Genomic DNA, 12,951 nt, shown 5'->3' with positions numbered 1-12,951 from the left:
TCAAATTAATGAAAACTGATGGCCTTCAGCTGGTAGATTAGTCTCAGAAATGTCACAAGTAGCTGGGAAAGAAACTTGTTTTGTGGAGTCCTTGCTTCCCTTCAGCCCCCAGTAAAATTTTCATTGTCTTCAAGTTTAGTTAATTTATTGTAACCAATAGCTGTGCGCATCTGAGTGCAATCGGGGAATATTGAAGGGAATTAAAGAAAGTAAGTAACTGAATGCAAGTTATATACCAAGTGATCAAAATAAATAGCATCCCCTAGTGTTTGTCCCAGTGTCAACAGGATGTACGTGGAGGGTGAAATCTTGACCCCTTTTGTCAATAGCAGGACTTTTACCATCAGCTGCAGTGGAGCCTGGATATCACCAAACCTCCCTCTGGATTTTTGGAAGTTCTTCCTTCCCATAGCATCTTGCATCCGAGCTGCCCCAGCCACCATCAGGTTTGCCTTCAGCAACGCCTTGCAAATGTGATGAGTCCTATTTCACTGCAGCATGTGTTTTGAATCAGGACATGACAGCTGAGCTGTGGTTGATGCTGATGAGCTTTGAGAACCAGCATGCCTTTGTGTTTTCACCTCCCGTTAGCCGGGATGTGCCGCTAACTCCACAGCACATTTTCAGTCCAAGCAGGCTGCTGGTGTGCACCACAGCTACTCACTGACACGCATTTTGTAACCATCCTTGACAGAAATCAAAAGATTTGTTGTGTGTTAGCACCAGGCTTTTTCAAAGAAGGTATTTTGAGGATTGAGGCACATATTCATAATAAATACTCGCACACCCCACACCCAGTCTGAGAGGGTTTGGAAAAGATTTAAGTGATTAAATAGAACAGCCTTCCTGGTTTCCTGCTCAGATGATATCAACCTGCTGCTTCATATGCCCGCATCAGCTTTTCCATTCCCAGCACTGGGTGCGTCTCCTGAATCAGGGCACCTGTGGTGACAAGTGACATCTGAGCTGATGGATTGTCTCCTAAAAATATCCAGTCCTGCCAGCTCCACCCTCTGCACTGCGGAGGATGTTCTCGTTTTCTAAGAGACAATTCTGTGACAGGGTGCATGAAGGCAGGTTCATGTTAATAGATACTACCCAGCCAGACACACTCATATGAAATGAAATTAATGCCTAAGGAAAATTATTCTGTAAGGAAAACTGTAAAGTGCAGGAAATGTTACTTTTCTATGAAAGATGTTTCAGTTGCAGTACAATATAGCCAACGCTCTTATGCAAACACTAGGATGCCTCTTTAAGTTTTCTAAGTGTTATTCACGTTATAATAATATGTTAATACAACTAATGTGGGGACAGTGTGGGATCAGAGGCAAGTGGCTAAACTCCTGAAAATCACCCCACTACTTCATATCTTCAGCTGCATCCCCTCTGCCATCCACCTGCAGCATTTCTCCCTCTCTCTGAGGAGGTTCCCAATCCTGCACACAGACTTCCCAGTCTCTCACCACAGTCACAGCTGTGTGTCAGAACACCAGCCCTGCTGCTCCCTCCTCATCTTCTTATTCCACATCTTCACCTTTGCCTGCTTGTCTCCTGCGGCCCCTGCTACCTGTCCCCACAGCAGGACCTCAGCTTCAAAGCCCTGTATCTTTTCCCCTTCCATCTCCAACCAGCAGCAGAATTCCCATGGTGCTTCAGAGCACGTGTGAGCGCTTGCTCACAAAGGGGCAAGTGGCTTAACACTATTCTGTGGGTATTTTTGTGTATGCAACACATACAAGGTACCTGGATGTCATTCCTTACCCCTTTCTGAAGAGTGTCCTCAGGGCAAAAGCCTCCAAGAAAACACTCCCCGCAGAAGAACAGATTCACAGTAACGTGAAGGTAGAAGGCACTTGGCAGGACAGACCCACAAATCCACAAGCTATTGCTTGAAGTGCTTGTGCTAAAAACCAGCTCTGGCACTCCAGCTAAAGACAAGGGGAAAGTTAAATCTAAATCGCGTGAACAAAGCACTTCATTATGCAAGCTTATAGACAGATGCTGGAAAACCACTCTCTTGATATTGAGAATTTTCAAGCTCCCTTGCACTACAGTCCTGACTACGAATGGTCATGCTTTCTCCAGTCCTGCTCCCTAATGAAGGTAATAGGATCACCAACAGGCTTTCAAAGACAAAATTAAAAAAAATCATATTTACAAAGCAGAAGGATAAAAAGTGTTTAACCTTAGTGGCATTCAACAGGGGTTCAACAAAGCATTTTTTGTATGTCTATGTGAGTCAACAAACTGTGTCCTGGTTGTGGTCACCAGTATCATAACATCTATAATATTTGTAAATATTCAATATTATAATAAGTTATCTATGTTAGAATGCATAGCTAAATATGTAAATGGATATTAGGCAGGCCTTTTTTTTTTTAGTAGATTAGAAAGATTCCCTTTGCATGAATGAAACTTTATTTTGTAATGCTGAAGCTGTTTTAAAATGCAGAAGCCCTCACCATGATAAATCTGTTAAGTTTTCCATTGAGAAATCCTGGATTATATTGGAAGTGCCAGGAAATGATTCAGATGAGATTAAAAAATGATGCATTGTTTACAGGTGTTTTAAACATGAGGTGTTTTGAGGCAGTTGTATTATTTGCAAATCTAATAGCCTATTTGCCACCTGGCAGAGATTGGGAATGCAATCTGGTATGATTCTTCCATGTTCTGTGTTACAATGTTTACAAAATAATATTGGTATCTGTAATCCATTTATATACTGCAAGCAAAACCAGCAAAATAGAGGAGGATGGATTTCAAAATGGTTCAGTATCTAAAAGATTTATAATCTTTTGGGCTGCAAGTGTGAGAGCAGTTTGCCTCACAAAATTTTCATCTTCCTTTCCTGCTAACAAAACAGAAATACCTTAAGGACAGCCCTTCTCACAGTGTTTCAGTCTTACTGTTGGTAAGGCAACTAGGACTGGACTAGGAGTAACTGATTACTTGGAAATGCTAGAAATGCCATATACCCCTGCCCTGAAGAATTCAGAACATAGTAGCTGTTGAAATGGAAGAAGCGATAACAACCACAGCACATCATATTCACTTCACAACGAATACAGCCTTTGCACTGGGACAAAGCCCTGGCTCTTCATGACAAACTGGTGTTCATGGACTGGATGAACCTCCAGTATCAATGGCAGTGGGGGAGGCTGTCCAGCAGTGCCACTATATAGCCCAACCTGTCCCTGGCACTGGGCAGTCTCATGGAGGCAAGCTACAACCCCTTTAACACCCTCCTCTTCCTCCAGCCTGGTAAATTCAGGCCAATATTAATTCATTAAAGGTGAAGTTAGCGGAAGCTTCTTCTACTCTAGATTTCCTAGATAGATGGGAGAAAACAGCAGTAATTTTGCCTCAGTCAAAATTGTAGGAGACTTTTTTTTTATTAATAATTATAAGTGCTTACTAACTGCTGTGTTTCAAGATGCTTTACAAATATTGATGAATTCAGCCTTGCAGTCACCATCTGTGTCTTTCTGCTGTGGCTTCAGACTCTCAGACTTTGCCACCCTTGGAGGAAAAGATTATTACCTCCAAGGTATTTTTCATTCAGGAGGAAGCTAATTACTTCCATTTGTGTCTGATGATTGCTCAGTGGCTCTGGATCTTTAGCAGCACTCAGGTTTTCCTCATTTCAGAGCTGAGTTTACAGCACTTACCTATTTCATAACTGATGAGGGCTGTTAATTTATAAAAGACTTCCATTCGGAAGCATTGTTTGTTTCGTTGATTGGAGTTGGAAGGAGGTCTCAGAAATTGTGAAACTGATTTAGCTGCTCCTTAGTAACAGAGGGATTTATCTCAAGGCATGGTAATTAAACTGGATGTTGAGTCTGCTTGGAAGAGGTTTTCTAAGGTAGGGGTCAAGCTACACCAGAATCAGAGTTATTGTGTGAGCTAGAGGAAGCCGGTGTTTTTTCAAGGCCACGTAGCCTGAGGCATTTGTGGAAATGGCTAATAATCACGCTGTGCTGAAAAGGAATGAGAGGTTTCCTGTCCTCATATTGTTAAGGGGAAAAAAAAAAAAATCTCTAAGTGAAAAAGTTGGGAAAGTTAGTACAAAGAGATTTTAACACAAGCGTTCATGTTGTGCTATTAATGCAGAGGACAAGGCTTCCATGCATAGACTTTGAACTAGAAGTCATGCATTCATTTGCACATTTTAAGAAACATGCTTTCAAAACACCAGTCTGGGTCCTGCAAAGGCTCCACTCCTGTGACCTCCAGTGGGAAAAGGACATAAAGTGTGTTTGGGATCATCCCTCCTGTTCCTTTGATTTACAAAGGTTTTATCTTGTTCTTAGGAACAGGATGAGAAGTCACCAAAAAAAAATCCAAAAGCAACTCTGAAAATACCAGGTTTTGCTACAGTGTACGTAAATGAACCATATATTTCTTGTGTAAACAGCAGGGCCACATAATAAATAGCGTTTTCTTATCATTCTCCAGTTCAGCATCCATGAAACACATTGCCTAGATTGCACTCAGCAAAGCAGCTATCCAGAGACTATTTCCAAACCAATAGGTTTCTGTATACTGTCAAAAAGCTTCTGATTCTAATTAATTATTTAAGCAAATTACCAGAAGAAAAAATTATTTTTTTTAGTACAGAAATATTTCCATATCTTTTTGTTAACTGTAGAATATTTTTCCAGAAAAGGTGTGAAGAAAGTCAAAGTGTCCCCAAGACAGCCGTAACATAGGCACCTTACTACCTTTCTCCTTATCTCTTTCTATTGCACTGTGTAATTGAGAATTTACTGGTTTTAATGTCAAAAGGGTAATACGTGGGAAATCAGTCAATCACAAATGAAAAAGCAAAAACTTCCTTTGCAGGAGGGAGTTAATAACTCCCAGCTCTATACTCAACAGAACTGGCCTCCACTCCATTCTAGATCATCCAAGACAGTGAAGGAAAGAAGAGCATGAAGGAAAATGTTCCTGTATTTTGGCATTGTGTCTCCAGTCTAGTACATGTGAACGGTCACAAATCATGTAAGATGAGAACACAGGACTGAAATGAAGGATATGGATTACCTAGTCCAGCCCCTTACACTGAACTTAAATTGGTACAAAACATGTAGCTGATTTCATCCCAGGCAGAAGGAGACTTTCTTCATTTAAATCCAGCTATAGTCACTGGAACAGAACGACTTCAGGCAAAGATATCAAAGTTGAATCCAAAGGACTCGGTATAATTATCTAGCATTGCACAATGATATGACAGGTTTTAGAGACAGTCTAGCTAGGTCAGCTTGATTCTCAACACAGGCAGAGTAGACCTTGCTGAACATTGCCCAGTCCTGATAGTGTTGCTTCAATGCTCACAGCTTGCTGAGTTACTCCTACACAGCCCAGCACTGTGCAGTATAGGTGTACCTTAGTTACACGTGAAGTTCCTTTGCAGAGGGGAGAATTTGATGCATAATGCTTTAGTGCTTGACAACCCCAAATATCAATAGATTGTTTTCTTCAACAAGTCTTTGAATCTCTATAGAAATTTTCTAATTATGGGTTTTCTTTTCAATTTCCATCTTCCTTGTGCTCTTAGATCCTCTAAGCAGAGTGTATTTGAAACCAAAAAATCCATCCGACTCCTTGAGTACCTACATAAATGCTAACTACATTAGGGTAAGTAAATGTACACTCTTCATGTGCTTTTGGGACAGTATTTGATTTTCCACGTGAACAGCTGATTTTGCCAAAGTGCCACTCATTTTGTTCCCACCCATCTTCACCAATAATTCCTAATCTTTTTGTCTATATTGGTGTGATAGAAATAGTTTCATGAGCTGTTTGTAACAAAGACCACATAGCCATGAATGTACTAAAATGGTTGCAGTAAGAAAACAATTTCTCAAATAGTTTATAAAAAACATTAAGAAACACATGCATTACTATTTGCTTACTTCAGTATTTACTGTTTAGTACTACTTTGCTGCCTTATAGTAAGGAAAAGAGCGTTACCTTTTAACAGTGACTGAGATATGGGTATTTGGTAAAGAGAAGATCGGAGTCAACAGTAATAAAAGCTGTGCGGTTGCTCATTGCAGTCATGTTATCCACAAACAAGTCCAGTGTTTTTTTTCATGCATAAATGTATCAATTGATAGGCCTGAAATCATCAGTTAGGTAATTAAATAAATGCTGTAACAAGTTTGTGAAAAGGAGCGTAAACAGATGTCTTAAATGTGCACATGTGCACCAGCACACACTCGTTGACCTTTTCCTCCCTGTATCAAATTGTTAGGTGATACAAAGACTTTACCAGCATGAACCCTGTTGGAAAGCATTATTTCTAAGTGTCAGCTGTGTTATAATCCTCAATAACACACACACACACACAGAGCCTTCTTGAACTCGTGGCACAGTGTATGCTGAATAGACTACTAAGAAACTACTTCAGTCACATTTTAGGAGTGTAATCCTCTACCTGCAAAATTAAATTTTTTTTATTAGAGTTACGTGCCAGATCCTCAGCTGGAGTAAACGTAATAGTGCAACCGAAATTTGTCCCCAGAGCTCTACAGTGATGTTGCTTATTTAAATAACAGTACAAGAATATATACTTATGCATCCCTTATGCCCCTTACCCTGCCTCACTTTATATTCTGTACTTTCAGTGTTTTGTATGAAAGATGTCACCATATAACTATTCTTTGGGGAGCAACTGTTCCATCAGCTAGGCCATGTTTTGAGTCCTCTGAGGTCTCCCTTTTCCCCATGCCATCACTCTTAAGGCCAACATGTGGTGATTTCTCCTGCTGCTAAAACCGGTTGAACTATCAGCAACTGTAGAAAAATACAACCCAGTGATGAAATGAAATTTCACATCCATGTGTGCGATATCATTAGGTGTGCTGGGATCCCGACAGGCCTGTCTTGGACCAAGTATGTTCAGGCAGATTGGTGAGTAGAAGGAGCTGTTTATACCAGCTGAGGATCTATCTCGTTGGTTCATGCAATGAGTAACAGTTGTCAGGGAGAAAGGCACCCAAAAGGAAAGACCCACGGCTCGAGGCTTCTGCACCATCTCCAGCCATTCTCCATTCACTTATCCCCTTCAGACACTGCCAGGCTCTCCTGTTCTGCACTACTGTTGGGCACCCTGTCAATGCACAAACTCACAAGTTCTCCTTCTCACCCGAAAAGCAAGAAGGCAGTCTCTTGTCCCCATCTCTTTTTGCCTTTGCCTTTCCTCTGCTTCCCCACTGTTTGCCTGACCTTTCTTTGAGCCCCTATACACTTGTGTGTCTCAGGGCTCCCTATACTGATATGCTGTCACTCCTATAAGGCCTCATAAAGGCACTTCTCCCTTGGCAAAGATGCATAGCAAAGTCTTTGACTGCACAAGCATTCATGTATTTTAAATCTTTTTTCCTGTCATGAATCTTCGTAAAAACCAGTTTTATAGTTCTCATTTTTCTTCTGTGGCTTGTTGACTATAAACTATCTTGTAAACACTGCAGCAATATAAATCATGGATTAAAGTACCACTGGATGATGGAAAGCCCCAACAACTTGGAGAACAGAGTAAGCTAGAAGAAGCCAAGTAAGCAGGGAAATTTGAGAGGGATTGATGTATTCTCAGGACCATTTCAGTCCATCAAATCAGCAGTTTCCAGAGGAAAAACTGTTCTACTGAAAAATTTCTGATCTGCTCTACTGTTAGTCATAACTGCTTTCAGTTCAAGTAACTGTTTTTTTGGTTTTTTTTTTTAATTCCAGATTTACTTTCCTGCACTTTTAGAACATGCATCTGCAATTTTGGGCGACCACATAAATTTAAAGTAAATGCTTTTGTATCTGTTTCTAAACCAGGGATATGGAGGTAAAGAGAAGGCTTTCATTGCAACTCAGGGACCCATGATTAATACCGTGAATGATTTCTGGCAGATGGTTTGGCAAGAAGACAGCCCTGTCATTGTTATGATCACAAAGCTGAAAGAAAAAAATGAGGTATGACAACTAGACAAACTGAGAATTTTTTTCCTATGGCTGTGTACTGTAGAAAGAACCTTTGCTGATATGGAAGGAAGCTAGCAGATACAACCAGCTCTTAAATAGTCTGGTAATGGGCAATGTGAAAAGTAATGTTGGGGTAGACAAATACTCCAACTGCAATTGCATAGCAATCATAAGAGATATATTTTAAAAAGACAAAAAGTAATTCCATTTTCTAGATGCTGTGCTGTTTGGTTCATAATTTTTTAAAGAACACAACATTTATCTGTTGGCCACCTCTGTACTTCTTGTTACTATCTGGTATATAAAAGGATAGATGTTCAGTGTTATAATTAGAGGTTCCCTAACATGGCTGAAGTTTGAACTTTGCTATAATGGCAGGTTTTAAATCCATTCCAGACATTACAAATCTTCTGGACCATCCTAGAAATGCAGTTTGAGTTCCCAAATGCCAATACCATGGAGGGACCTAGAAATGGAAATACACGGATCTTTACCATGGTAGCACGTAGAGATGACAATTGCATTGTAATTGCTAGTGGCCATCTAACTGCCTGTTATACATTCTTTGACTTTTGGATCGATTCCCTACTACATCTTTAATTACTTTGTTTAGTATTCATGTAAATTGTTGCTGGGCTTTCCTTGACAGTGCCAGAGTCCATATTTGTGGTTGACACATGCTAGGAACAGAAATCACTCTCCCATGCAGAGGGCCAACACAAAGCTCTGTTCTGGAAGACTGAGTGTTAAAGAAGTGTTTTACAGGGCTTGTGGAGAAGAGAGAGACAGATATAAAGGAGTTTGATTTTTTCCTTAAGTCCAAAGACTGCTAGACTTGGTAGCAATTCCCATCTCCAGGTAGGTGCCTCAGACAAGTCTCAGCACCTTGCCAGGTAAGCACCAGGGCCACATTGCCCATGCTCCACTCACACCCCTGCTCTTCAACCTCAGATGCACATTATGATAAAACAACAGAATTTATTCAGGCAAAGCTCCCAGTCTCAGTGATCAAGGGACCAAGATTCTGAGTGTATTCCCAGGGCTCAAACTCACTGCTCCATTTAAATGTGGACTCAGTTGACATACTCTTCATTCTTCTGCCCTTGACCACTGCTTGCCTCTTTGTCACCATGAGTCTGGGCTTCTAACACGAACTCAAAATCCAGTGTATTTTAAGAAAGCTGTATGTAAAAAGTACCTTGGTCCTGTAAAATATCCCAAGATGTATTTCCAAACCAGGTGCTATTTTGCACATTTGCTCTTCAAATAAATGTCCAGAAGCCTGCATTAAAAAGATTTCTCCTGAAAATAAAGAAATCTTACCCTAGCCTAATTGCTAAAAGAATAAGAATTTCAATGAGGAAATGCAGACTGTTTAAACACTCACATCTGACACTTTGTAAGAAGAATGACTTGAAAGAAGTGCCCAGTGGTTTCCATCATGTCAGGAAACCCTGTGTTTACCTGAGTTACGCAGGCATTAGGCACTGATGTTTATCCGCATTGTTGTGGCCTGGCAGTGGTAATTTCCTCCTAATAGAATGGGTGGGGAATCTCAAATAGTTCCCAGGCTATATAGAGAGGCAGTGTTTGCACAAGCTGTCCTGCCCTGTCTAGAAAACTTAGGAACTCTCCCACAGTTAGGGAGTTCCTCCTGAAAACTTGCTTGCTATTGAAAAGAAAACAGCTTAGCTAGTGGCTATGCTCAGCATATTAACTTCCCTGTTAAAGTATTTGCTCTCTATAGAGAAGGCAAGAGCAGATGTTATTTGGCATAATAGCACTTGGTATGTTTTTTTGTCTGTAGTCTATTTTATTTCCATCATTTTCAGGGAGGTACATCTGTAGTATGTACACATACAAATACCTTCATATTTGAAAGTGTATTCATGCACTCATCCACGTCCAACCCTGCACAAATAAGCAGGTGCCCATCTCTAATTCTGTAGTAGTATTTTAGGATATGACCTTACAAGGCCTTATAAACTTCGCATATTACTGAGTTTAGTCAAGACAACTGAGCAATGGAAATTAGACAAATATGTGGATTGAGACAAGTCAGTGGATTGAGAGCAGCCCTGAGGAAAAGGACTTGGGTATGCTGGTTGATGAAGAGCTCAACATGACCTGGCAATGTGCACTTGCAGCCCAGAAAGCCAACTGTATCCTGGGCTGCATCAAAAGCAGCGTGACCATCAGGTCAAGGGAGGTGATTCTCCCCCCCTACTCAGCTCTTGTGAGACCCCACCTGGAGTACTGCATCCAGCTCTGGGGTCGTCAGCACAGGAAGGACATGGACCTGTTGGAGCGAGTCCAGAGGAGGGACACGAAGATGGTCAGAGGGCTGGAGCACCTCTCTTATTTACGAAATCTAAGAGAGTTGGGGTTGTTCAGCCTGGAGAAGAGAAGGCTCCAGGAAGACCTTATATCAGCTTTCCAGTACCTAAAGGAAGCCTACAGGAGAGACAGGGAGGCACTTTTTATCAGGGAGTGAAGTGATAGGACAAGCGGTAATGGTTTTAAGCTGAAAAAGGGTAGGTTTATATTAGATATTAGAAAGACATTGTTTAGAGTGAAGGTGGTGAGGCCCTGTAAGAGGTTGCCCATAGAAGCTGTGGATCCTCCATCCCTGGAGGTGTTCAAGGCCAGGCTGGATGAGGCTTTGAGCAACCTGGTCTAGTGGGAGGTGTCCCTGCCCATGGCAGGGGGGTTAGAACTCGATGATCTTTAAGGTCCCTTCCAACCCAAACCATTCTGTGATTCTATGATTCTATGTTGAGTGTAAAAATTTTGTAAACCTCTGCATGGTTTTTTAGAGAAGTTTATAGACGGCCGTTGTATCAGCTGTTTTTGTACTTATGCTATGTACTCCATAAATAATACACATTTAGCTTGCCTTCAAAACTTATTATCAACATTACGTGTTAACCAGGCAACATATTTTGGGAAGCACAAATAAAGAATACTGTGCAGCATTCTGTAAGAAGAAAGAACTAGTACTGACAGATGCATTGAACAATGCGTGTTTATTCAACTAAGATAATTTAAGTCTTATTGTCAGTAATTAACTAGGACAATCTTGTTAACTCACTGTTTAAAGCTAATACTATTTTTCGCGTGACATTTTTTCCCTCAGTTGGCAAGCTTATCTACGTGTAGCAACGTAGACTTTGGAATTCGGAAATCCTGCCTTTTACAGAATTCACACAGGCCTCTTTGAAGGTTACTTATTAGTTGAGTATTGGCACCATAGATATGTCCTAGGTTTTGGAAAAACTTAAGAAGATTTGGTCCTAACTTTGAGGATTTCAGTATATGAAGGCAAATCCTACAAGCCTTTTTAAAGGATACCTTGAATTAGTAGTAACAGTAAATAGAGGGCAGGAGTAAAAAGGGATTCTGGAATTGAAGCTTCATTGTAATTATTCATTACTGTTGTGTGTTGGCCTGGTTATTGGACATTTAATGTGTAAATTTGTTGGCACAGCTATATGGAAAAATAAACAAGAAGTGGAGCTGAAGTAAAGCAACGTCACAAATATCTGAGAACTGTTAAACTAATTTTGTTCAGGGTCCAAATTCAGGGACAGTAAAGCAGGTAAATAACATGTCAGCTGAGAGAGCCTTTCTGCATTCTGCAGAACTGGAGGACCAAGCTGCAATAGGAGCACTTCTAGCAAGTTAAAAAAGCCTGTGCTCCTGAGCACAGCCCAGCTATGGCATATACGAGGTGTCAGTTCTAGTTCGAGGCAGGGCCAGTTACGGAGATCCACCTCAGACACAGTCCCGTGCAGCCTGGCACCCAACAGGTGTGGGATGGTACGCGCAAGGAGACAGGACAGGGGAAGGAGGGAGCTGAAGCCTGCAGCCCCGTCACAGGGGGAAGGACAAAGGCTGAAATCAATTAAAGGTCAGGTGAGATACTGTTTCTTGCATAAACTTCCTGTTCAGGCCAGGGAATGTTTGGGTTTTTGGTTTTTGTTTTTGTTTGTTTGTTTTTGTTTTTTAAAAAAAAGTCAGGCACCAGCTCAGAAATAAATAATCATTTTTTATCAAAAAGCTAACCAATGGAAATGAATCTGAGGGGGGAATTTGAAAGATGGCAGGAAAATGAGATTTTCCACTTGAAAGTGAGGAGATTCCCAGGCTTTTGGCTGCCATGCAAGTTGGTTGGATTTTTTTATTTTTTTTGAGCTTCTACATCTTTTAAAAAATCTTGCTCCTAGCTGTTACATGTTTGCTGACTACATAGAGGATTGTATGTTCAATCTCAAACTCACAAAATATGTGACCTATTTAGAAAGTGCTGTAACAAATTAATATGCTGAAAGGGAAACTATGTGGCCTGAAAGTAACTGCAAGGAACAAAATCTGGACCAGCCCAAAGAGTGGAGGGGGAGGACTACATGATGATAAGAACAAGTGAATTCTTCTGTTTTTCTGATACATACCATAGGCAATAAGCTTTTACTGATTACAGACATGAGGCTAGAGGGCACCCTTCTTAACCACTGTGTTTGGCTTTTGAACACATTTAAAATATACCTACCTGAGACCAGTGGAATTTCCTCTAAGGTTCAAGCAATAGGTTGAGGCAATTTACTCTTTTTTTGCCAATGCTCCTGGGATTTTTTTTTTTTTTTTTTTTTTTTTTTTGGTATGTCTGATATGTTTATCCCTCCCATCTTAATCTTTATGCCTTTATTACAATTAACTTTTAAAAACATGCTAATTCCCCCAAACAGCTGTCTTCTTACAAGTGCCTGAACCAGCTGATCCTAGCTCTATTTTCAAGGCTATTTTTTAAAGCAGTAACAATGGTATTTTAAAAAGATGCACGGAGACTTGGTTAAAAATAATCCATTGTATCTCACTAAATGTAGACAGACTGTTAAATGAAAGCTATGTTAATGAACAGCCCCATTTCATTGTCCACCCAGCACAAGTTGCCAATTCCAGTTCTGGGAA

General features: G+C 40.6%; 1 protein-coding gene across 1 annotated transcript in view; it reads left to right on the top strand.

The window, feature by feature from the left end:
- The window catches only part of PTPRR (protein tyrosine phosphatase, receptor type, R), a 73,174-nt gene that overhangs the window by 47,050 nt on the left and 13,173 nt on the right, over nucleotides 1-12,951 (top strand). Inside the window, exons 7-8 of the mRNA XM_010083702.1 lie at nucleotides 5,567-5,646; nucleotides 7,837-7,974. Coding sequence (XP_010082004.1) covers nucleotides 5,567-5,646; nucleotides 7,837-7,974 — 218 coding nt within the window. The remainder of the gene's footprint in view (nucleotides 1-5,566; nucleotides 5,647-7,836; nucleotides 7,975-12,951) is intronic.

Source organism: Pterocles gutturalis, unplaced genomic scaffold (genome assembly GCF_000699245.1).
Source record: "Pterocles gutturalis isolate BGI_N339 unplaced genomic scaffold, ASM69924v1 scaffold3915, whole genome shotgun sequence".
In the NCBI taxonomy this organism is placed as follows: Eukaryota; Metazoa; Chordata; class Aves; order Pterocliformes; family Pteroclidae; genus Pterocles; species Pterocles gutturalis.
Note: the sequence above shows the minus strand (reverse complement) of the source record. Positions and strands in the feature narration are given on the sequence as shown.